The sequence below is a fragment of the Elgaria multicarinata genome, chromosome 16 (genome assembly GCF_023053635.1).
Source record: "Elgaria multicarinata webbii isolate HBS135686 ecotype San Diego chromosome 16, rElgMul1.1.pri, whole genome shotgun sequence".
Taxonomy (NCBI): Eukaryota; Metazoa; Chordata; class Lepidosauria; order Squamata; family Anguidae; genus Elgaria; species Elgaria multicarinata.
Window position 1 is genome coordinate 18,548,600 of NC_086186.1, and position 24,881 is coordinate 18,573,480.

At 43.6% G+C, this 24,881-nt stretch overlaps 2 protein-coding genes across 2 annotated transcripts in view; both read left to right on the forward strand.

The window, feature by feature from the left end:
• The first annotated feature begins 2,248 nt into the window (after positions 1-2,248).
• On the forward strand, positions 2,249-6,026 carry BCL2A1 (BCL2 related protein A1). The gene is made up of 2 exons (XM_063142396.1): positions 2,249-2,697; positions 5,805-6,026. Exons 1-2 carry the CDS (start codon positions 2,278-2,280, stop codon positions 5,910-5,912), a joined length of 528 nt encoding a protein of 175 aa, XP_062998466.1. The 5' UTR covers positions 2,249-2,277; the 3' UTR covers positions 5,913-6,026.
• Positions 6,027-19,350: 13,324 nt separating this feature from the next.
• The window catches only part of MTHFS (methenyltetrahydrofolate synthetase), a 32,076-nt gene continuing 26,545 nt past the window's right edge, over positions 19,351-24,881 (forward strand). Inside the window, exon 1 of the mRNA XM_063142377.1 lies at positions 19,351-19,461. Within this exon, the coding sequence (XP_062998447.1) occupies positions 19,351-19,461 (111 nt within the window). The remainder of the gene's footprint in view (positions 19,462-24,881) is intronic.

Consider the following 24,881-nt stretch of genomic DNA (forward strand, 5'->3'; position numbering starts at 1 on the left):
GAGGTCCTGCTCCTCGGGGGCTTTGCAGTTTTCATGTCAGGATAGGGTTTGCCTTTGGGGACCTTCTTGTCTCATCTACTCGACTACGCAGCCAGAGTGGGGATGACGCGGGTTGGTCTCACCAAACACTTAAGTGTAGCTGGAAAGGGGGCTGGGAAACCCGACCCATGTTTCCAGGCGGAGTGGCTCACCCTGAGGGGCAGGCTAGAGCCTGCAGCTAAACAAAGTAGATTCCCGTTAACGCTCAGATCCATGGAGGGTAGCATATCAATGAATAAATAAAGAGGCCCTAATTTACCCCAAGCTCTGGTGTCTCTGTTTTTATTTCTGGAACTTCCCCTCGCAAATCTTTATCCTCTTTTGTGCTGATGCGTTTCCTCTTTTTTCGCCAATTTGTAAGTGGCCACCCTATTTGGTAGCATTAGAGAATCTTATAGAAAATAGAAATGTTCCTTATACATATTATGCATGGGAATAGACCAATGGAATGTTCCAATTTTTGCAATTTAGGGTGCAATTTTATCCAGATGCCCATCAGGTCACTTTAGTGAGCTTAGAGAGGCAACCAGTGCAGTTCTTTCCATGGAAGGGGGATGGGAAGGGTACAGGGAACATGGACTCCTTGGTCTGAAGTACTGTCTCCAATCTCGGATCCAGGAATCTGGTCTAACCTAGGGCCCACTAGATGTTGTCCAGGGGCCATAGGATTGCTCTCCCAGATATATTACGTTGGCATTATAATGGAAATGCTAAGATGTAAAAACCATAAAAAACTTCAGAACTATGATTTTTTTATTGGAAATTCTAAAAATATGGTGAAGATGATGATGATGATGATGATGATGATGATGAACTTCTATAGTGCAATCTATGCACAAAGAAAGGGCATGTGCAGGTCAAACAAGATTATTTCTTTATTATTTGGTTCAAAGAGCTGCAGCCAGATTGTTGACTGGGGCTGGTTACAGGGAGCACACAACTCCCCTGTTAAAACAGCTCCACTGGCTTCCAGTCTGTTTCCGGGCACAATTCAAAGTGCTGGTTATGATCTATACAGCCCTATATGGCTTGGGTCCAGGTTATTTGAAAGACCGTATTCTCCCTTATGAGCCTGCCCGTGCTTTGAGATCTTCTGGAGAAGCCCTTCTTTCAGTCCCACCATCTTCACGGGCACGCTTGGTGGGAACATGGGAGAGGGCCTTCTCGGTGGCTGCTCCAGTGCTCTGGAACTCTCTTCCCGGGGAAGCTAGACTGGCTCCCTCCTTGATGGGCTTTCGGAAGCAGGCTAAAACTTGTTTGTTCCAGCAGGCCTTTGGAGAATAATCTGTCCCTCCATCTATGTTAATTGACTTATAATTTTGTTGTGTATTTTAAATGTGTTTTTCCCCCTTTTTTCCTTTTCAATGTATGTTTTAAACTTTGTAAGGCCGCCTTGAGGCCCAGTATTGGGCAAAAGGCGATATACAAATAAATATAATAATAATAATATTAATATTAATAATAGTAATAATAATAATAATAATAATAATAATAATAATAATAATAATCACATTTCTTTACCACCGAATAGCCGAAGCTCTCTGGGCGGTTCACAAAAATGGTCACTTTGTTCAAAAGAAGTCACTTAGTCCCAAGTGAATGTTTTGTTGTATTTCACCCAGGCCACTTGAGTATCCTCATATGGCTGTGCAATTCTATGACCTTTGTGCATGGAACTTTAAAGAATACAAGAGCACAAACTGATGCTCTGAAGACCTTGCAGTCTCAAATCTGGCGTGGGGAAAACAGCAAAAGAGAGGGAGAGAAGTGGTGTTAGAAATTACACCCTCAATTCCATGAGGGGAACGCCCAGGAATTGCCCTCTATATGGTACTGTGCCAATGTAAATCCAATTGATTTGGGTTTATGCCAGGTCCCAGGTCCTGATAATTTGGCTTTTACTAGACTGGAGCTTTAACAGTTCCTCTATCTGCATTTACAGAATGAATGAATCATTTTACGGGAAGTCTAAGCTGCAAGGCTGGTTGGCTTTTTCCCCCCTCCCACATTGCGAACTTTCACTTCTCAGTCACAAGCTGCATCTCAGGATGCTTCCCACGTAATGGGTTTTGCAAAACTACAGAGATGGAAAGTAGAAAAATTCCGTCAGCCCGCAAATGATGAAATCATATGAAAAGGCTGGAGTTATTAAACTGATCAGTTGGATGTCTGACAGGTCAGTTTTAGCTGCATTGCTGAGGTCCAAGACTGCCTTGTGCCCTGTGTGCCCATTTCTCGATGGAAAACAATGACTTCCTTTATGTCTCCAGTTTGGTCCAAGATCACTTGAAACATGTTTGCCAGGAAATACAGCTCGAAGAAGCTCCCAGCAGAGCTGCCCAGGTCTTACGGAAAGTTGCACCTTCACTTCAGGAAGAAGTAGAAGAGAATCTGAGACCGTATTTGAACTCACTGGCGATCGGCTCCATCCACGATGCCAGTAGAATTTTCAGTCAAGTGATGGAAAAGGAATTTGCAGATGGAACCACCAACTGGGGACGGATTTTGACAATATTCCTGTTTGGAGGAATCCTTGCGAAGAAGCTACAAGGACACGGAGTTCCTTTGACGAAAGAAAACACGGAGCAGTTTTCTAATTTCATTGCGGACTATATCGTAAACACCAAAGCAAAGTGGATCAATGAAAATGGAGGATGGGTAAGATTTTGGCTCAGCCCTTCATTAGTACTTCTTCTCATTCTCAATGTAGCATCTTTATTTTGCTAGCTTGCAGAGCAGCTTTTCCCAAACGGGTGTCTTCTGGGTGCTTTTGGATTACAGTTCCCAGAATTCCGGACAATTGACCATGCTGGTTGGGGCAGAAGTCCAAAATATCTGGATGACCACAGGTTGGAGAAGGCTGCTTCAGAGTTTGATTCAAAGCTGAAGGGAATACAGGGAAACAGAAGTGCAATTAATTGTCATCTGACAGTTATGAAAAGCTACACTAATTCTTGCATCTTGCATGATTTTTATGTTGATTTTTATGTTGATTTTTATGTTGATTTTTATGTTGATTTTAATGTCCCCCCCCTTTAGCTGTTGTTTGCTTATTTTATTTCTTTATTATTTTTCTTAGCCACTGTTCAAGACCATGGCCTTCTCAAGGCAGCTTATAATCTAAAAAGAGTAAAATCCAGTAACAAACAGTTGATAAAAACATCTTTAAACTTAAATGGTTTTAGAGTGAACTGGGTAAAATAAAATACAACTTCAAATCCTATTATTGTTCTGCTTTGCACTTTTTTAATTGTGATTTTAGCTTGATTTTAAAAAACTATTTTCTTGTTTGCCACCCTGAAAGTTTTCCTGATGGGTGGTCTTAAAACCTACAAACAAACAATCTATATGATAAAATGGGAAAACCCATATTTTTTTGTGTATGAGCATGAATGAGTAATCAATATCTTATTCTAAAAGTGCAAGCCCATACATACTTACATGGGAGTAAGTCCCATTGAACTCAGTGGAACTTACTTCTAAGTATACGTGTACTGGACTGTAACTGTAACTGGCATTTATTAATTAAAATACTATGCCCTGCCTTTTCTTCCCTAATTGGGCCTTTAAGGTCTTTCTATACCTAAGAGAGCTTTACGGTAACTTAAGAATAATTGTTTTACAAGAGGTTCCCATATTAGACTGGAAAAAACCCACATATTTATTCACAATTCTTGAAGAACAACATGAAAAACATGAAATTGTACACAAAGAAAATTAATTGATGAATAACATTGGTTAATATCTGGCTTGCATTTTGTTTTTGTAGGTATACATTGTTCTAATGATGGCAAATAGATATTGTGAGACAAGCAGTGCAATCCTAAACAGGGCTGGTGTCAAGGGTAGGCGTGGCTGGGCACTGGCCAAGGGTCCAACCCTAGTAAGGGCCCATTAACAAGATTCCCCTCTGGACTTGCTCCTCCTCTTCATCATTGCAACCAACTTGTTCTCCAGTCCCTCATGCTGGCCCAGACAACGGTGGTGGCATGAAGAAGGAGCAGAAGATGCCACTGCCGACTTGCTCACGGGCTTTCTCCCTGTCAAGCTAGCAAGTGGTGGCAAAGACGAGGAAGTGGGGGAGCAATAGCAGCTGATGGCAATGGTGTTGAGAAGGCTGACTCACTGAGGAAGGAGGCCCATCGAGGGTGTCTTGTCTAAGGGTCCTCAAAAACCTGGATCCAGCACTGATCCTACACATGTCTACTCAGAAATAAGCTCCACTGGTTCCAGTGGGATGTATTCCTAGATAAGTACGCTTAAGATTTCAGCCTTACTGAAGTCTTTCAGAAGACAGTATCTGTTAGTTTCCATTGCAGTGACATAAGCTCACTCTCTGCCTCACCAAACCACAGGTCTTGATATTATTCTATTTTGCTGCAATACTGGAAGTTCACTATGTGGGTACTTGGGGGAAGTTATGCTCAAAGAGCTTTACGGGTATTTCCTCATAGATATTAGTTTTCCCCCTGGAATTTCCATTACACTTCTAAAAATTAGTTTTCTCTAAAGGGTCTTGCAATATTTTCTCTGAAGGGTCTTGCAATTTTTTTGTGAACCACCCAGAGAGCTTCGGCTATTGGGCGGTATAAAAAATGCAATAAATATATCCTTTGCCTGTCTATCTTTTTCACATCAAAATTATGGGCATTTTAGTAGTGCTATTATAAATTACACTTCATATGTCCACATATGCCCACATATGTCCACATCTGTTGGGGATGCTTTAGGGTGGATTCCTGCATTGAGCAGGGGGTTGGACTTGATGGCCTTGTAGGCCCCTTCCAACTCTGCTATTCTGTGATTCTATGATTCTATGATAATTCGATCAGAAATGTGCTTATTTTATCTTCAAAGACTCTTTTTAATAACAATAATGGGCAGTTTCTAAGTTGATATGAGCGCTAATATCAATTACATCATGCTAGTACAAGAGATCTCTAGTGCAACACCAATAGCATTAGCATGCACAACTGGTTTATCAGGGAATCCCAACTGGCAGCTAATGCTTTTGGCATTACACTAGAGCTCTTAGGTTAGCGCAATGTAATTTACCTTAACCCACATGTCAACTTGGCTGCTGCAATAATAATAATAATAATAATAATAATAATAATAATAATAATAATAATAATAATAGAAGATATATAATGAGAGGATTAATGTCTGCCTTCTATTAACTGCAGTTTAGCATTATACCAGAACCCTACAATGTAGTTAATCTAACTACCATTTACTTAAGCCACCTTCATAAACCATGGTTTGAAGTTGGCTTGTTTCAGTAAACTTTTGTTAAGACTAACCACAATTTGCCTGGGATCAGACATGAAAGCAAGAGCTGTTATCTGAGGATTGTTCATGTAACAATAAACCATGGTTTATTTAGTCTGAATGCAGCCAATGTATATATGCACCACAGATGTACAATGGTTTAACAGTAGTTATCTGTCTTCAGGGATCTGTAGTTCTGCGAGGAGTTGCCAGGACTCTCTATGAGATTCTCAACACCATCACCAAACTAAAATTTCCTGAATGGTTTGAGTAAACTTAATCTGGCATAAAATCAGATATAAACTTGTTTTTATGTAGGTTTAAAAGTGCAAAGTAAACATGGCACGCTTGGCTTTTAAAAAAAAATCATCTGGAATTTTTCCTTCAACCCAAGTTGCCCTCTTGGTATTGGAAAGCCAATGGCATTTTTGTCATCAGAAAACAAATTGTAACAAGAATGTTAAAACTCTCTCTCTCTCTCGTTTTACCTGCAGGACAATGGCTTTGTCACCAAATTTGAGGAAAAGAGCCCCTGGCAGCCTTTACACAGCATAAAGACAAAAATCCTGTCTGTTTTTTCATTCTTCAGTCAATATTATTGACAAACTTGGTCAATGCTTCCTTGGTGACCACAAAATATTACATTGCACTGTCTTCTGGGAAAAGTTCCTTTTATTAGAAAACTGAGACTGACACATTGCACCAAAGGAAGCACTTCTCTCCTTTGTGTTTCAAATCATATTTATGTGTTATTTATTATATATATAAAAATTGCATTTTGTTAGAACATTACAGCCAGCACAATTGGCAGTAAATCAAGGATGGTATCACACAATGCACAAATGTTTGCTATTAGATTTCCTATGAATTACATTAAATCTTTTCAAATAATCAAACTGCAGTAATTTCTTGTAACATTTTTTTAAACAATAAATATTACTATGGTGCCTGTCAAAGGATTTATTTGAGAAATATGAGTAATGGATGAATCAGTCGATTTCAATTTCTGTCCGTTTTTCATTCTCTGTTTCAATTTCCTCTTTTTTCATCAATTTGAAAACTTTCTATTGTTTTTTTTTACAAAATGTCACATGACATTTTAGTATGCATTTCTTGTAATATGCCCATTCTATATGCAATTCTGCCTAATATACACACTTTCTGGAAGTAATTTCCCCTAATATCACTTATTTTTGCATGTTATTTTCATAGATAAACACATTTTTGTGCACACTTCCCCCTAATATATGCATTTCTTTATGCATTTTTTTTAAATTGAAGAACTATTTTGCAAAAGTTCTACCCTGTTTTCCCGAAAGTAAGACATCCCCTGAAAATAAGACCTACTTCCAGTTTTGCCTGTCGCTGTAATATAAGGCATCCCCCCGAAAATAAGACCTTTTTTTTGTTCAACAATAAACGTGTACCGTATTCTTCTTCATGGAAAAATAAGACATCCCCTGAAAATAAGACCTAGCGCATCTTTGGGAGCAAAAATTAATATAAGACACTGTCTTATTTTTGGGGAAACAGGGTAGGAAGTGTGGATTTTGAAGGATAACTGCATTTGGTTCACGTATTGGTCCAACAGTGCAGAATTCGGTAAGTTCACATTAGAATGTAAACCAAGAAAATTTCTGTTGTATCCCTAGACAAGTCTTTTGTTGAAAAACTCGCAGAATTTCACTATCCTGTCTGAACTCTGATACAAAGATACTTGTATGAGACATTTTCCTTTTCTGAACCAATTGCAACTTCTACCTCTTTCTGGACCTGACACTACCAAGCATTATTATCTCTCCTTATTCCATCCCCCACTTATTGTAGAGCATAAGATTTATAAGCTACTAGTCCCTTTTGTTTGCTTCTCCTATTCCAGGCTTCTCCCATGATGATCACAGAGATTGAATCCACTCCCCATGAGGCTCCTTTAATTTTGTTTTAAAAGTATTTAATACATTTATAACCTGTTATTTTACTTAGGCCATAGCTAGACGGGGCGATATCCCAAAGCGATCCCCAGAATCTTCCCTCTGCGTCCACATAATACACAGGAGATCCAGGGAGCAGGGAGGAATGATCCCTCCTTTCCCCCGGGATATGGCCCTACCCTTTCAACCCGCTTTTTCTGTGGTCTCGGGATGATCCCAAGACCGCGGAACACGTGCGCAGGCATCACGGTTTGTCCCAGCTCCTCGTGGTTACTTGCGAGGAGCTGGGACCCACACATTTAAAAGTGCAACCTGTCCACAAGCAAGTCAATGGAGAGCAATGTTCCTGCATGCAACTGACCATTGAATTTGGGCTAGGAGGAAAATTAGGAAGAAATCAGGCTGGGGGGGGGGATTTAGAGAGAGTGTCCTTTGCTGAAACCCAAAGGGGTGTATTGGGACTCTTGGTTGTTAGCTCAAACCAGCCTCAGCCACAACTCTAACCTACAATATTAATCAAGGACCACATCTCAGGGATGTCATAAGCCATTCTATCTCAGCCACAGCTCATCCAAACTGCAATGTTTGGTCTATATTCATGTCCAGACTATGGTCAATATAATCATTTGGCTATACTGGCATTGCTACCGCCATTTTTTAAATGCTGAAAAGCTATTTTTTAAAGAAAAAAATAATTACTTTTCCACACTCAACAAGGCCTGCATGATGTTACAAAATAGGCCTCATCATCATCTGTTTCTCTGTATGTGAAAAACGCTGCATATAGCAACCTCTCCCCACTCCTAAACAAATGAAGTACCACTTCTCTATGATGGCCACTGTACTACTGGAAGTCAGCGCAGTATTACACTATAGGGGTTGCAACAGGGGGAGACATCCTGAAGCCAAGTTCATTTAGCAATGACAAGCTCAATGTTGTACTTTTCAATTTGACCTTTAACCATTAGGCTAGGAAACATCCTTACTTAACCTCATGTCTGTATTTACCAAGCCAAGTCTTTGTTTCTATGTTATGCTATTACATTTTCCCCACTTCTTGCATTAAGTCAAAGATCATTGAGAGAGAGAGAGAGAGAGAGAGAGAGAGAGAGAGAGAGAGAGAGAGAGAGAGACGCATGAAGAACTTCTTTGAAATTGAATCTTAAGCTATTGAATACGTTTATACTGTATTTTGTAATTGTGCTTTTAACCTGTTGGTTGTTTTATTGTGGTTTTAATTTTTGTGAACCGTCCAGAGAGCTTCGGCTATTGGGCGGTATAAAAAGTAATAAATAAATAAATAAATAAAAATAAATAAATAAACTATTGATTGCCTGGGGACCCTCTCTTGGATTAAACCGCTAGACTTTAAAACCCTGTTTCTAGCTCCTGTATGGATTATCGGAGTATTTGACCTTGATGTAATAAAGGAGTTCACTGTTTCTTTAACATGTTTGGTCGCTGACGTTGCAAGGGAGCCATGCCTGACGTATGCTAATTTATATGCATAGAGGAACGTTTAGAAATAATTATTATAATTTAAAGATAAATGCAATCCATCTCACCATAGTGGGGAAAGACTGTGGCCAGGTGATGTCCTGCTCTGGTACTCCCCCTCTGGGACTTTTAGAGCAGTCCCAGCCAGCTGTGTGCTTGTTGCTGACAGAAGAGTAGGAAGAAGACAAATACAGGGTCAGTAACCATGGAGGCCAGAATACCAAGCCTAGGAGGTATCAGTAGTGTGGTTGAGAAAAGTATGCTGACTTCAAGCGTCTGAGAAGAGATAAGCATTTGAAGAATAACGGAGCAGGCAATTAAGTGACGTTGTAAATCATCTGGGTCATAAATCAGGAATTCCAGAAGAAGCAATGAGACAAGGAGCTTCTCTAAATGAGCAATTTATTGCAGACACGTGATTAGCCACTCCCGGAAGTTTGTGAGTCCATTACATGATGTTGTCAATGTCCAGGACATCTCACATGCTATCCCCTGGGAATCTGACTTTTAAAAACACACAGAGAGATATTGTGGTATGATCTGGGAAACTGCAGGATCTCCTAGTGTGCAAACTCAGCATTGCACTATAATTCCGCCACTAGATGGTGCTGTCTCATTAAGCTCTATGGAGTCTTTCCAAGAAGAGAAGTTTTCAATTCAACATCACAAGGTCATGTGTAGAGGACTGTGTTGTCGTGGTGGGAAGACTGCGCAGGACAAAAGCCCTGGTAAGGCTGCGGTATTTTTCCTGTGTGAAGTGAAGCTCAAGGAAACAAGCTAATGTAGGACATTGTCCTTAAGATCATCTACAGGGGCCCTTCTCCGTGAGCCCCTGCCAAAGGAAGTGAGGCAGGTGGCTACTAGGAGGAGGGCTTTCTCCGCTGTGGCACCCCGGTTGTGGAATGAGCTCCCCAGAGAGGTCCGCCTGGCTCCTACACTGTACTCCTTTCGTCGCCAGCTGAAGACCTTTTTATTCACTCAGTATTTTAACACTTAATTTTAACTCAAATTTAAATTATACTGTTTTAACTCTGTATTTTAACCTTATATCAATTGTGCTGCGTGGTTTTATCCTGGTTGTGCTTTTTATATTGTATTTTGTATTTGTGTTTTTAACGTTGGTTGTTTTATGATGGTTTTAATTTTTGTGAACCGCCCAGAGAGCTTCGGCGATTGGGCGGTATAAAAATGTAATAAATAAATAAATAAATAAATAAATAAATAAAATTGTCAGGATTCTGTTCTGCAGCTCCACCTGGTGGCCACAGTGCATCTTGCCAGTTGCAGGACCCAGGCCCATATCAGCAAGCATCCCAGATGGGCTGATGCAGACCAGCTGGGAGCAGCCAGGAAAGGGCTATATAAGAACGGTATTTCCACTTCAGCCTTTGCCACAGCAACATGGTCTCCTGTAGCCTGCTCCTGATTTCCAGACCTTGCCATGCCTGACCTTCTGCCTTGCCTGACCATGCCTTTGGCTATGCTTGAACCCTGTTGCTCCTGGCCTCTGAACCCTGCTCGTCCCTGGACCATGCCTTTTGCCTCTGGCCCTGCTTGGACTCTGTTTTGCTTTGGACTTCAAACCCTGCTTGCTTCTGGACCTTGCCTTTGCCTCCGGCCCTGCCTGGACTCTGTTGCTGGTTCCACTGCTGTCCATCCCAGCCCTAGCGTTCCTGTGCTGAGGCCTTGCTGCCCATGCCCTGGACCCTGACAGACATCCTGAGAAGACCTTGACTGTGTCTGAGAACTGCACCTGAGTAGAGGCAGCTGAGCAAGCAACATCTCTTCTTGGAAGTTATGGGAGGACTCAGCTCTGCTCAGACTCTGAGCTCTCTGGTGAAATGCAAGATTTCCCGTCAGTCTGGTGGGGTGCCTCCTGGATGTCCTCTGTTGGTTCCTCTTCTGGTAAGGCCTCTTCCTTGTCTGATGAGGAGTCTCCAAGGCTAGGCATGAAAGGTGACCTGCAACTTCAAAGAACAGCTCTTCCTTCTGGTGGTTATCTTTAAACCTGGCTTGGATAGGGCAGCCCTTCAAACAGAGGACTCCTTCAAGTAAAGAACAGCCCTTCAAATAGGGGTCACCCTAGTTCAGATGAGTGTGCTAGGCTAACTATGTGACAAGATCAGGCCTGTTTTCCCTAGTGAGGAGGAGGAGGAGGAGGACTCCAATACAGGAAGTGAGGGAGGAGATTCTCCAACACTCTTCAGGAGTCAAGGATGAATCTTCCCACAAGCTTATCATGGAGAATGCAGATGGCTCAGAGTCCCACACACACCTGAGAACTCATCTTCTGTCTGAGGGAAAGGGACATTGGAGTTGACAGATCCCAGAGTCTGCCACAGGGTCAAGGGGTGGAGTTGAGATGAGGTGGGAGGCAATCCCTTAGGGTAGTGGCTTGTGAAAGACACTCCCTGAGCTAAAGTGTCTCTTGGACTATAAGAAACAGTTCTGCTTCAGTTGAAGGCAACTGCCTAGCTTTGTTAGCCTAATTAAGCTTAGAGGATAGCTCCTAGCTTTCAAACTCCCTTCAGATGAGAAGAAGAGATGTTTATTTGTTAAATAAAGCTTTGCGGATTACACAACAGATGTCTCTATTGGCTCACATCAGTGGGAGGGCACAGAATCATGGCACTATGGAAGAAGTCTACAATGCAAAATATATTATGTCCTTTAACAAGGTTCTGTCATACATTGAATGTATGACAGAATATCTAGACATATTTATAGTGCACTTGTAGAAATGTGTATGATCAAATAAACTGGGGCAAAAACCTTCAACCTGGATGGGAAAAATGCCACCAACTTCAAGAATGAATAAGAGTAGGCACCTTTAATAGTTAATTAACATTTAAAGACCATTTAAATTCAAGGGGAATACCCGACTTCACTTTAACTGCAGTCTTTAAAGAAAAAATATGCAGTTATAGCATTCTTAAACATTACCTTTCATCTTTATAAGACCTAGGCTTAATTATAAAAAGTCTAGATAATCAGTTATATGATCCACAGACTATGAACAAGGTTCTCCTGGATTAAAATAGACATCGACTTTGCATTTTACAAAAGAACAGTGCAACTGCTACAAAACATAGCTGTTGACTGGTTTAAACCAGTCCTACACAACTTATTTATTTACTAAATTTACATCTTTCAGGTCCTCAAGGTCATCTACATTTTAAAATAACTTCTCCCATTTTGAATACCTTAATCCCTCACTATGGAACATTATTGTGTGTTAGCTCATTCATAAGAACATGAGGAGAGCCATGCTGGATCAGACCAAGGGTCCATCTAGTCAAACTGTCCATTTACACAGTGGTTAACCAGCTCTCGATGAGGGACCCACAAGTAGGACACAGGTGCAACAGCACCCTCTCACCCATGTTCCCCAGCAACTGGAGTATATAGGCTTGCTGTCTCTGCTACTGGAGGTACTACGTAGCCATCAGGACTAATAGCTGTTGATAGCCTTCTCTTCCATGAATTTATCCAACCCCCTTTAATTGGTGGCCATCACATCTAGTAGAGAATTCCATAGTTTTCTCCTCTGCCTTTTTGTAGTTGATTCAATAATCCCCACATCATTATCCTCTCAGCTCTAAAGCATGATTTCCAAACATCGTTGAACGTTGCCAAACGATCATAGCCCTTTGGCATCTTCCAGAAATCTAGTCTCCCCTGGGGACTGTTTTCATGTCCCATGAACAGGAAATGCTATTGCGAACATGTCAGGCTTGTGGACTTTGGATAGGCATCTGGCTGGTACTTGGGGAACACAATGCTGTGCAAAGAGCCATTTAGTCTGATCAGGTATGGATCTTCTTATGTTCTTATAAGCCAAAGCAGAGAAGAGTTAGGTGCTGCCATGCTTCAGGTATTATATTCAGAATAGCAGTTGATTGGATGGTGTATCCTCTATTTCAGATTTCCCCAACCTGGTACTCTCCAGATGTTTTGGACTACAACTCACAGCACTCCTGGCCATTGGATATAGTGGCTGCAGCTCATTGATATTGAAACCTAAAACATCTATAGAGCAACATCTGTAGGTTGGGGAAGGTTGCTCTACTCCAGTGGTTCTCAACCTTTTTTGCTCCATTGCCCCCTTTCACCATTGTCCAGAATATAATTCCCCCCTTCCTAAGATAGTCTAACTCAAAAGGTGTATTCCAAATAATATGCATATAATATTGAAAATCTTTTATTTTTTTCTATATTAGTCCCATTTAAAGGGGCCATGCAAAGCATGGCCTCGTTTACATTCTCAGCTCCCATGCTTTGCCCCTTTAAATGGGAAGCTTTAAACTTCTAGGATTGCGAGGGAGGGAGGGAAAAGAGAGCGAAGACCTGGCTTTTGCAGACTACATGACACTTTTCTGGGACGTTTTTAATAACATGTGTAGGAAGACATAATCTACAGGACATCATACTTTGCTGAATAGTGGTCCCAATCCCCCCCTGGAACCCTAAAATTCCCCTCCCTGGGGGGGAATTCCCCCCCTTGTTGAGAACCCATGCTCTATTCCTTTCCATCTTTCAAGTTGGAGAGGTCTTTTGATGTCCCAGGAGGCAGAATTTATGGATATTTGTGACCCAGCAAACTTAACTAGTCATATATCCACTTGTGATCCACTAGAAAATAATAGTACTACTACTATTAGTAGTAATAATAATAATAATAATAATAATAATAATAATAATTTTTTCCCATTGAAAGTCTCCATGTTTGCTTAGTGGGCAGGAAGTTGGCTTGGGAAGTCAGATGTTCCCCAGACGTGGTTTGTTAATGCAAATCCTTCACCTGGGAAATGATGCAAATTAATGCATCATTTCTGAAGAAAGCATATGACTTTGTATATGGATTGACCCATCTGTATTCACGTGCAGCCAGTCTGCAAGACAATGGTTAGGCAAGGATGAGAGGCATGAAGTAACAGTTTTGAAATAAAGTACTGGCACTAATGAAGAAGTCGGCATGAAATGAACTGTGTGACAATCTTGTGTAATATAACGTAACAGTCAATGAATGACCTAGACTTAAACATTTCTTTACTTTGGCCATGTGACATTGTACTGCAATATTTGTTGGGCTGTGCAAAACTTTGGATCAGGATCCAAGCCAAGGTAGAGGAATTTGGACTGAATAGGTCCAGAACTGATTTATAAGCCGTCAGTTGTGCAAATGGCAGGTACTTCCCGGACCTGTCTGCTCACAGCCAGAAGCCACCCATTCCTCTACGTGAGCTGCCATTTTTACAGAAGATGGGGGCTCTGTATTTTCGTAAATATAATGTTGCACACAATGGCAGTCATAAAGGGCCATTTCTGCAACATCAGGAGGGCAAAACATCTTCTGTAAAAATGTTGACTTGCATGGAGGACTTGTGTCTGCCAAAGGCGAACGTCGTACCCAGAGCGCTTCTATGCGACCCCAGTGCACCCCGAAAATGATCGTCTAACTTGCCTGTAAAAGAAACGAGAAAGAGGCGTCCTTGCCGGCGAGGAGAGCTTGGCGAAAGAAGGCGGGGTGGAGAGGAAAGAAAAAGGAAAGCGCGCGCCGGCGAGAGAGCGAAGAGGGCACAGAAGAGCGGTTGATTTCCCGCTTGTTTCCCTTCCTCAAAGGACCAAAAGCTGCCAGTTCTCTTCCCCACCCCACCCTGCCGCCGCCCCCACCAAAGGCTGAGGGGGAAGGGATGACGGCGGCGGCTCGGGTTAGAAAAGAGACGCATCTCTCAAGGTGGAGACCCACACACCAACACACCGCTCGCCTCTCCCTTTCCTATTCCTTCTTCCTGTCTCCCGGAGCTGGCACCTTCCCCTCCGAAAGGGGCGCCGGAGCCGGCAGCGGAGTCGTGCCCCCTCTGTCGAGCTCTTCTCACCAGCCAGCGAGGAGGGAGGTGGGTGGCACCAGCAGCGCCAGCAAAGACGCGTCTTCCTCGTTTCTTTTACAGACAAGTTAGAAGATCGTTTTTGGGGTGCACTGGGGTCACATAGAAGCGCTCTGGGTACGACGTGCGGATCCCCCCTGGGTCTGTTAAGTCCCAGCTGCTTGTATAATTCAGTGGGCAGGGACAGTGGTTTGGCAACCAGGGTTCAGGGGCAGGCAGGCAGGGGAAGTCTGACGGAATCAAAGTCGACAATTGGCTTTGCACCCAGGAAAATGCAAGTCCAAATAATTCGGATCAAGATTCGGATCCAGATCTGGTTCTAAATTGGGCCACGGCGGAACAGGGACAAGTTAGTAGCTCTGAATCAGCCTCTGAAGTGGGTTGGGAGAGTGTCCACAGCCCTAATATTTATGTCACTTTCTAAACAATGTATTTGCTAGTGTAGCAAGCTGTGCAATGGAAATGTAGCTCACATAGGACTGTCTCCCAGGTGAAGGATTTGTTGAGGCATTATTATTATTATTTATTTATATAGCACCATCAATGCATATGCCACTTGTTCAATCGCACATTCTGAGGAAAATGGGATATGAGAAGTTTTGCTCCACATAAGTAAAGCATCTTGGATTTGTGCCGTTAACTGGTTTCCTGGGTTTGGCAATAAGATGGTTTTTTTCTCATTCCACTGTACAATGACCAACCATGATTCCTAATCTCTTTCTAAAGTAGCTAGTAATTTACCCTAATGTGCTACCTTTCCCCAGATTGAGCCCCTAGAAGTTGCTGGACTAATTTCCCCATCATCCCCAGCCAGCATACCCAATGACCAGGAATGGTGGGAACTGTAGTCCAAAAGCTCCTGGGGACCTGAAATTGGGAAATGCTATGCTAGACATATGGTTTGGTCCAAAGGGCATTTTGAGGTGCAGAGCTTCTATTTTCAATGCAACAGACGGGGAGTCTCAGATCACTGGCCTTCTGCATACATCACATATGCTATATTGCCACTGACCTGCGTACAATATCTAACCCAGCCAAACACTGATAAGAACAGAAGAACAGCCATGCTGGATCAGACTAAGGGTCAATCTAGTCCAGCATTCTGTTCACACAATGGCCAACCAGCTGATCAGGAACCTGCAACACCACCCTCCCATCCATCTTCCCCAGCTACTGATGCATATAAGCTTACTGCCTCTGATACTGGAGGTAGCACATAGGCATCAGTCTAATAGCCATTGATAAGCCTTCTCCTCCAGGAATTTATCCAACCCTCTTTTAAAGCCATCCAAATTGGCGGCCATCACTACATCTTGTGGTAGTGAATTCTATAGTTTAACAAAGCGACGTGAGAAGTTCTTCCTTTTATCTGTTCTGAATCTACCACCAATCAGTTTCATGGATGACCCCACTGGGTTATAGTTTTATGAGTGGGATAAAAATATATCCCTATCCACATTCTCCACACCATGCATAATTTTGTACACCTCTACCATGTCTCCCCTTAGCCTCCCCTCCCCTCCCAGCTAAACCTTCCCAGGTGTTGTAACCTTCCCTCATAGGGGAGATGCTCCAGCCCTTTGATCATTTTAGTTGCCCCTTTTCCAGCTCTATGGTATCTTTTTTTAAAGTGTGTTCAACCTTCAGGCTGAAAATCAGGAAACCATAGTCTCATCGTTCTAGACATGTGATTTGGGTAGGCTCCAAAGGATATTTGATGGCATGTATGTATGCAGAGTGGTTTCCTAATCCACATGACATCAGCTTCTCTGAACGGAATTAAGAATGAAGATGGAACCAGTTACCAACTCCAGCATTGCCATCTCCTGGAACATGAGAAACAAACCTTTATTTCCAAAGCCGTCTTGACTCTAAAATCTCTTACTACTGGGGCGACAACATTTAGTCAATCACTCAATGTTCCACTACTTCTCAAACATTTTGAAGTAGAAAACACTCAAGTAACCAAGAGATCTACCAGTAGATCCCAATCTAGCTTCTTCCTGTGCCAGGGCTAGTGGGTTACAGACTAAAACAGGGAAAGGAAAGGAACCTCTTGTGCAAGCACCGAGCCATTACTGACTCTTGGAGGGACACCAGCTTTCACTGACGTTTTCTTGGCAGGCCTTATAGCGGGGTGGTTTGCCATTGCCTTCCCCGAAAACAGGGAAACCTGGATTCAAATCCCCAACCATAAAGCTCACTGGGTGACCTTGCTTGTGCCAGCCTGTCTCTCAGCCTTATCTATTCCATCCTGTTGTGAGGGTAAACGGAAGGGAAGAGACCTGTATGGATTCCTTAAAGGAATGGAGGATAATTAATATAATAAATGCATGAAGAAATAGTCAGGCAACACTCCCTTATTTGAGGTGTCCAATATATATATAAAAAACCCAGTTGAATTCTCCAAGGCCTTTTGCCAAGTTGTGATCATTACAAACAGTCTTTTTCTTTTCTGCCTGCTCTTTTACTGCTGCTCTTTTATTCGTTTAGACTGGGGGCGTTGCTAGACGTACCGGGTGTTCCGTCGTTGAGGAGCGGTGAAAGCGGCTTTTCCCGTTCAGCCGTGACGCCTCATCATCCACACCTGCCTTCGATTTGTGGCGGAAGTTTGCGCCGGTTGTGCTGCTGCCGCCGCGAGAACGGTTGCGCAGCCACACCGGCCTGATTGCCGCGGCTTTTTTTTTCGCTCGCTGCACGGTTTGCGCACGTCCGAAAGACCGCAAACTTGCGCAGCCGTCAGCGATGCCGCCGCCGGCCCTGGCGGCGGCAGCGGCGGCAGTGCCAGTGCCAGCCGAAGTGCTGCTGGTGCTGTTGAGGGTCAACATTGATGCGCTCACTTCCTGATGGGGGTCGTGGCGGGTGTCATATGACCCGAGGTCAATCGTCTGCATGGCCACTCTGTGCCTACATCTCCCATCATGCCTCTGAGGTGTCGGCGGCGATGACCGCCTCTGTGCCCTGTGCCCCATCCCAAGGAGCCAACCCACATCTGGCCGTAGCCATGGCAGCAGCCCACAAACAGCTCTGCCCTCTGCCAGCCTGGTACCCACACTAACAGGCAGCGTACAGCACCGCCATTATGCGGCCACGGTAGCTGCCCACCGCAAGGAGTCACCAGCCACTTTTCCGGTCCTCCGGTCCTGCGCAAACTGTCACTGGGGAAATAATAAAAAAAAGCCGCTCCGCCGCGCTGCCCCAGCTGCCGGACTGCGCGCAAATGGCGGAGGCGGCTTGACCGAAGCCGCTGACCACTCCCCCTTAGCACGCCTTTTCCTGCCCAGTCCGGACCGCAGTGACCTCACATCCTCCCACACGTACTCCGAATTACCGCGGGACAGCAGGAAAAGGCGTCCTAAAACTCACTTTTTTAAAGTCGGGAGAAAGAGGCTTCACCGCGGGATAACGGCGGATCCTCGTGAACGTCATCTGGAAGCCTCGACGTGACTGCGGAAGGTAACGCGCGCTAGAGCCTCGTCTAGTAACGCCCTGGGATTCATCTATTGTTTCCACTTACGTTTTGTATTGGATGTATTTGTTGTATATAAGCCTCTTTAAATGCAAAGAATAAATGGAAAGATGTCCTTTTGGGTGCCAGGCAGACCTTCCTGAATGTAGGTATTGTTTGATCAATCCCGCTGAATTTTATGAGTGGAAACTGTTGTTGTTTTGCCTATTTGCCTGTTATTTGTTTATATATACTGTCATTATAATAATAAATAATAATATATTTATTTCTTACCCGCCTCTCCTTTTGGATCAAGGTGGGGAACAACATTAGAACAGGAATCAATACATCTTAAAAATTCATGATTTAACATTGATCTGGATAGGCCTGCCAGAAAAGGCTAGTCTTTAAAGCTGCCTTAAAATCACACAGAGAGTTAATTTTATGAATCTCCTCCGGCAGGCCGTTCCACAATCTGGGGGCGACAGAAGAAAAGGTCCTCTGGGAAACTGATCTCAGCCTAGTTTTAGCTGACTGAAGTAAGTTCACCCCAGAGGACCTGAGTGTGCGGGGCGGACTGTATGGGAGAAGGCGATCCCGCAGGTAACCTGGACCCCAAAAATTTAGGGCTTTAAAGGTAATGACCAACACTTTGTACGTTGCCCAGAAACTAAGTGGCAGCCAGTGGAGTGATTTTAATGTTGGGGTAATATGTTCACCCCTAGATGTACCAGTGACCAACCTGGCTGCCATATTTTGAACTAGCTGAAGTTTTTGAACTAGGTACAATGGTAGCCCTGTGTAGAGCGCATTGCAGAAGTCAAGCCTTGAGGTGACCAGCGCGTGCACTACTGTCTTTAGGTCTTCTGACTCATAATTATATTTGTGCCTGGGTGAGTGGGTGGCCTTTCAGTACTCTTTTGTAAGCTGCCCTGGAAGCGTTCCTGAACAAAACTTTTCCAATGCATTTTGCACTGAAATAAATGAATGCATGACTGACAAAACTGTCCTTGGACTTCTGGGTTGAGGGGAAAGTCACTCTTTGCTCTGGCGCCTCTCCAAAGCCGGGCCTCCCCTCTTTCCCGGCGCTGAGGCAGGCCACCGAAGGGCCAATTCACAGCCCCTTCCCGGTGCCCGTCCGCCCGCCTCACTCCGCCCTGCCGCCGCGGACCGGAGTCGAAGCGTCTCCTCAGAGCAGGAGGCGGAGGAGGCGCTTGCCGCGCGCATGGAGGAGAGCCAAGGGGAGGGCGCAGCCCCCGCCGAGGCCCGAGGCGACATGGCGGCCCTGCACGCTGCCAAGCGAGCCCTGCGCGCGGAGCTGAAGCGCCGCCTCAGAGCGCTGAGCGAGGCCGAGAAGCTGCGCCAGTCGCGCCTGCTGGGCGACAAGGTGGGTGGGTGGGCGGGCGAGCGGCTGGCCGGCCCGGCCGAGAGCGCCCCGGCGTTCCCGCGGCGCGCCGCCTTTCTCGTTCTCTCTCAGCAACAGCAGCCGCCCCCGCGCGCCACAGCCCGGCTTAGAATTCCCCCTCTCGAAGTGCCGCCGGGTTCCTCCAGTCTCTCCCCAGTTCCCCTCCCGCCCTGGAGAAAAGTCCAGCTGGAGAAAGGAAATCCCCCCGCGCGCGCGCCGTTGCGCGGCCGGGATTCCCCAGCGCTCCAGAGAAGCGAAGGCCATGCGCGCCCGCCTGTCAGTCAATTGGCTCTCTCCCTCCTTCGCCCCGTGAGCTTCCACCCCCGAGAAAGCCCCCCCCCCCCGGCCCTCGCCCTCCTCCTCCTCCTCCTCTTCCAGTTGAATGACTGCGCGCAGGGTGACGTAAGGGGATATTCGGCCTACGGAAGTGGCGGGCGCGTGGTCCCTCGGAAGTGAGGTCAAGGAGGGTTTCCTCCGCAGGGCACGTGGGTGTGACCGCTGAGACTGACAGCTCACCTATCCTCACGTCCGTCTAGAGGAGTTTAGTGGGGTCAATGGGAACACGACTGCAGCCTTATCCTGAAAGAGAGAGAGGGAGAGAAAAGAAAGTTTCCTTTCAGGGTCATCGATTCTGCCCTGGTTGTTGTTATTATTATTATTATTATTATTATTATTATTATTATTATTATTATTATTTATTTATTTATTTATATAGCACCATCAATGTACATGGTGCTGTACAGAGTAAAACAGTAAATAGCAAGACCCTGCCGCATAGGCTTACAATCTAATAAAATCATAGTAAAACAATAAGGAGGGGAAGAGAATGCAAACAGGCACAGAGTAGGGTAAGCAGGCACAGGGTAGGGTAAAACTAACAGTATAACCTTCTCTTCTCTTCTCTTCTCTTCTCTTCTCTCTGCCTGCACAAAGCCAGTGAAATTAGCTACTCGGTTCTTCCGGGGAATGAACTCCTTGTATGCACAGAGGCCTCTTCCTCTTTATTAACACCCTACCAATTCCAGGGCTGAGCATAAAACATGTCAAGTTTTGAGCATGGATGACAACTCAACACAACCGGCGCTCCCTTGAATGCTCCCTATTTCTTCTTTCTAATGTCAGCTCATAACTTCTCCCTCCACTTTTAGGCATCCTTCCCCCTCCATAGCGACTTCAGATCTGGGGGTGCTACCTGACACAGGTAGATGCACACTTAAAATAATGTCTCTTTTGGCCCTAACATAAGCATTGGATAGGTGCCAAAAAAGGCTCTAGAATGCAATACGAAAGAGTAATCGCTAAGTCATAAGCAAATTCCCTCTTATTTCTGAAGTTCATGGGTAAGGTACCATTGTCTGTTTGGCCCAGGTGCCATCACCAACCCATGACACATAGTGGATGAAATGCAAAAAACTCTGATGAGGTGGGAACCCTAAAGGTGGGGAAACCCCCCAGACAGAGCAGATACTCAGTGGCCATGACTAGGGTGGCGTTGGGGGGGGGGGTGGATGGAAAACTTGGGGAGGTGGACTTGGAATGAAATGCAGTGTCTGGAAATTTGAACCACCGCACCCGAGACAGCAACATTTAGTTTCTTCTAATAGCCACCTGGGTAGTCTTGTGCCTATCAGCTGGGCAGTGAAATGAGGCCACCCAGAGAGACAAGATAGGAGGTTTTTTGCATACTTGGGATTCCCCGTGTGTGCAGACAAAGAATAGTTTGTGTGTATGTGTGTGTGTGTGTTTAAAAATAAGCCTACAAATCATCTGATGACTGCATGTGCTTGTTGTCCTTTAGAAGTCACACAGTGTTGAGGGTGCTTTGCATGGCATGAAGTGCATAACCCCTGAGCCTTATTCCCCTCCCTCCCTTGAGAAAAGGGGAGAGCCAAGGGCAAAGCCAAGGGGAGGGTGCAGTGAGTTCAGGATGCTATCTGTTTAAGGTAAATTTGGCTGGGTGGGTGTATTAATTAGCATGGAGGGGGAAAGCATTTCTTAGCCGAATTCATCACCTTTCCAGTGACGCTTTCAGTTGCAAATGGGTCAAGAAAGGGTGAAATTATTGCTGGGAGGTGCATTAGCATCCTCTGACCCAAATTCCCCACCCACAACTCTCTAAAAAACCCACACACCACAGCAATCCACCCCCACACAGTTCCTGCTCAAGTTTGGTACTAGAAGAGTAAATGCCTGCTTATGGAGCCCCAAACGCCATTTGTCAGAACTCAGCAGCCTTGAGCTAAAGCAAGAGGGGATTTTTCAGTAGTTGACCTCTGTTTAATTTTATTTAAGCATTTTTATGCTGCCATTCAGCCAAAAAAGGCTCTCACGGCGGCTTACAAAAATATTTCTTGACAGTCCCTGCCCACAGGCTTACAATCCAAAAGGCATGACACAAAAGGAAAGGGGATTGGGAGGGAGGAGAAGGAAAGCAAATTTGGGCACTATAATCTTAGTTGCAAAGTTCAGCAGTTACAGTTGACAGTTGGCAGCAGAAGGGAGGGGGCTCTCAGCTGGAGCTTGTTAAGTATATGAAAAGAAATACTTGCTTAGTCATTAAAATTGTGTGTGTATAGCTATCTCAGGGTTAAACAGAGAAAGTCTATCTGTGGGCAATTACCTTGAGATAGAGGCTGTTCTGGGAACCTTGCCAAGATTCTAAGTTAGCCTCATCACAGCTGTATGTAATGTAGATAAGAATTGTGTAAGATGTGTATATAGTTTCTCACTTGTGTAAAATAGAACAGATCACTGCTTACAGATCACTGCTCTATAATCACTGCTCTCTGTGTATGCCTCAGTGTGCTGATCTGAACTGATCTGAATTGAACTGCACAGAAGCCTGAAGGAAATAAACCAGCTCTGCTGTATAAGACCTGCGTGATGTGTGTTTGTTTCTGAGCACAAACAGAGTTCCAGAAAGAGAAAAGTTCTAGCACAATAACCCAACAAAGGTTATGGGCCCAGCCCAGTCCAGTCCAGGCAGCCTACGCCAGCCTAGACCAGCCTACGCCAGCCTAACCCAGGCAGAAGAACCAGAACTTGGTGGGAACGGTGCAGTATCAGAACCAGGAGTCTGCTAAAACAGAAAACTGTTGATGAAAGAAGACATCAAGCTAAAGCCAGTGCTGCAAAGTGAGGAATAATCTCAGTCGGCTGACTCTGAGGAGGACTCTGAGCAGAAGTACGGTAAGATACAAATTCCTAAAGCAGAGGAAATGGCAGGAGCTAATATGTCTGGTTTGCATCAATTGTTAGAAAAGCTGAATGACTCTAACTATGCATTATGGTCTTACAAAATGCAAATGTATCTGATTCAAGCTGAACTGTGGTATGTAGTCACAGAGGATCCACCAGATAGAGCAGATCCACAGAATGCTAAATGGTTTAAGGACGATGCAAAAGCAATGGCAGTTATTGCATTAGCTGTGGAAGACTCTCAAATTTCCTTCATTTAGTTTTTGAATACATCAAAAGAGTGCTGGAATGCACTACAAGCTGTATATCAAAGAGAAACAGCGGGCAGTAAAGTAATTCTAACCCGGAAGCTGTATGGAATGAAGCTGAAACCAGGGGAGTCTATGTCAAACCATTTGAAAAGCATGAGAGAACTCTTCAATCAACTCAGGGCACGAGGGATGGAGTTTACAAATATACACCAAGTCTATGTGATTTTGTCAAGTCTTGATTCATCGTACGACGCGGTTGTCACCATGATAGAAAGTCAAGAGGAGAAAAATTTAACCCTCGAGTATGTAGCTAGAAAACTACTGGAAACCTATGAAAGAAGACAAGCTTCAAAACAACAGAGCCTTAAACTTCCTGTGGCTGAATTTCAACAAAGCCATAAATCTTTTGACGTGGTGGCTGCATTAAAGGCAAGGAAATGCTTTAACTGTGGTTCCACAGGACACTTAAGGCGGGATTGCAACAACAAGAAGAAAAAGCAGTCAACAGCAAAGTAGAGAGAAGAAAACAAAATGAATGAAGCTGAATCAACAAAGAAGTGTCTTCTAGCAAGAGTCAAAGAGACAATGAATCCTTGGTTTTTGGACTCTGGGGCTTCAATAAGTATGGCAAAAGACAAACTTTCATTTGTAACCTTAGAAACTTCTACTTCAGAGCAAAAGTGTGTTACCCTTGCAAATGGAACAAAAATCCAGATTTGTGGTGTGAGTAATGTATATTTTGATTGTCTAGGAGTTGAACTACAAAGTGTTTTATATGTACCAGAATTAGAAACAAACCTTCTAAGTGTGTTTCAGTTAACAGAAATGAAGTATGAGGTTTGTTTTACTGAAGAAAATTGTACTATAAAACAGGGAAACAAGGTGTGTGTGCAAAGAATAATGAAAGAATCTTTGTATGTGATTAATACTTGTACAGAAAATGAAGTTGTAGCCAGCAAAGTCACAACAAAAACAATAGCCAATTGCAAACCACACCAAGAGTGTATCCATTTAACTCATAAAAGATTTGGTCATGCTAACTATAAAACAATTTCTAAGATTCCAGAATTGTGTGAAGGGGTGAAAATCAAACCATGTTCTAACTATATAGAATGTAATGTATGCAGTGAAACCAAGTGTCATAAGTCAAACATTCCAAAACATAGTGAGAGAACAACAAAAAGAATTTTTGAATTAATTCATGCAGATCTTGCAGGTCCTTTTGAAACAAGTCAAAGAAGAAACAGATTTTTCTTGTCTATTGTTGATGATTACAGTAGATTTGGATTTGTGTATGTGTTAAAACAAAAGAGTGAAACTTTTGGAAAGTTTAAAGCCTTTGTTAAGTGGAATAAAAATAGATTTAAAGAACCTATAGCTAATCTAAGAACAGACTGGGGAGGTGAATTTCTTAGCAACCAATTAAAAAAATTCCTCAGTGATGAAAGTATACAACATGACCTTACTGCTCCATATTCACCATTTCAAAATGGAGTTGCAGAAAGGAAAAACAGAACCTTGCAGAACATGTTAAGAGCTCTATTGAAAGAGTCAGGATTGTCTAATCTGTTCTGGGCAGAAGCTTTGTCCACCTCAAATTATTTGTTAAACAGGCTTTACCACTCTGTACATGAAAAAACTCCATATAAAATGTTTTACAAAAGAAAACCTAGAGTGTCACATATACGGGTTTTTGGAAGTAAATGTTTTGCTCATGTTCAGAAAGAAAACAGACCAGGAAAGTTAGCTCAAAGAGGTTTGGAATGTAAACTGTTGAGATATGATACACAAACAAAAGACTACCGTTTGTGGTCTCCATATCACAAAAGTGTAATTGTGAGCAGAGATGTAGTTTTTCATGAACAAATGCAAGAAACAAAACAGTATGTAAGTTTGCCTATAGAATAGAAAGCTATAGAAACAGAAGAAATTCCTGAACAATCTCAGCAAGAG

What these genes read in the sequence shown, in the direction of transcription:
- BCL2A1 (XM_063142396.1), top strand. Translation starts at nt 2,278, where the DNA reads ATGGAAAACAATGACTTCCTTTATGTCTCCAGTTTGGTCCAAGATCAC. An exon ending in TCAATGAAAATGGAGGATGG is followed by an intron (nt 2,698 to 5,804) that starts GTAAGATTTTGG and finishes TTTTACCTGCAG; the next exon opens with GACAATGGCTTTGTCACCAA.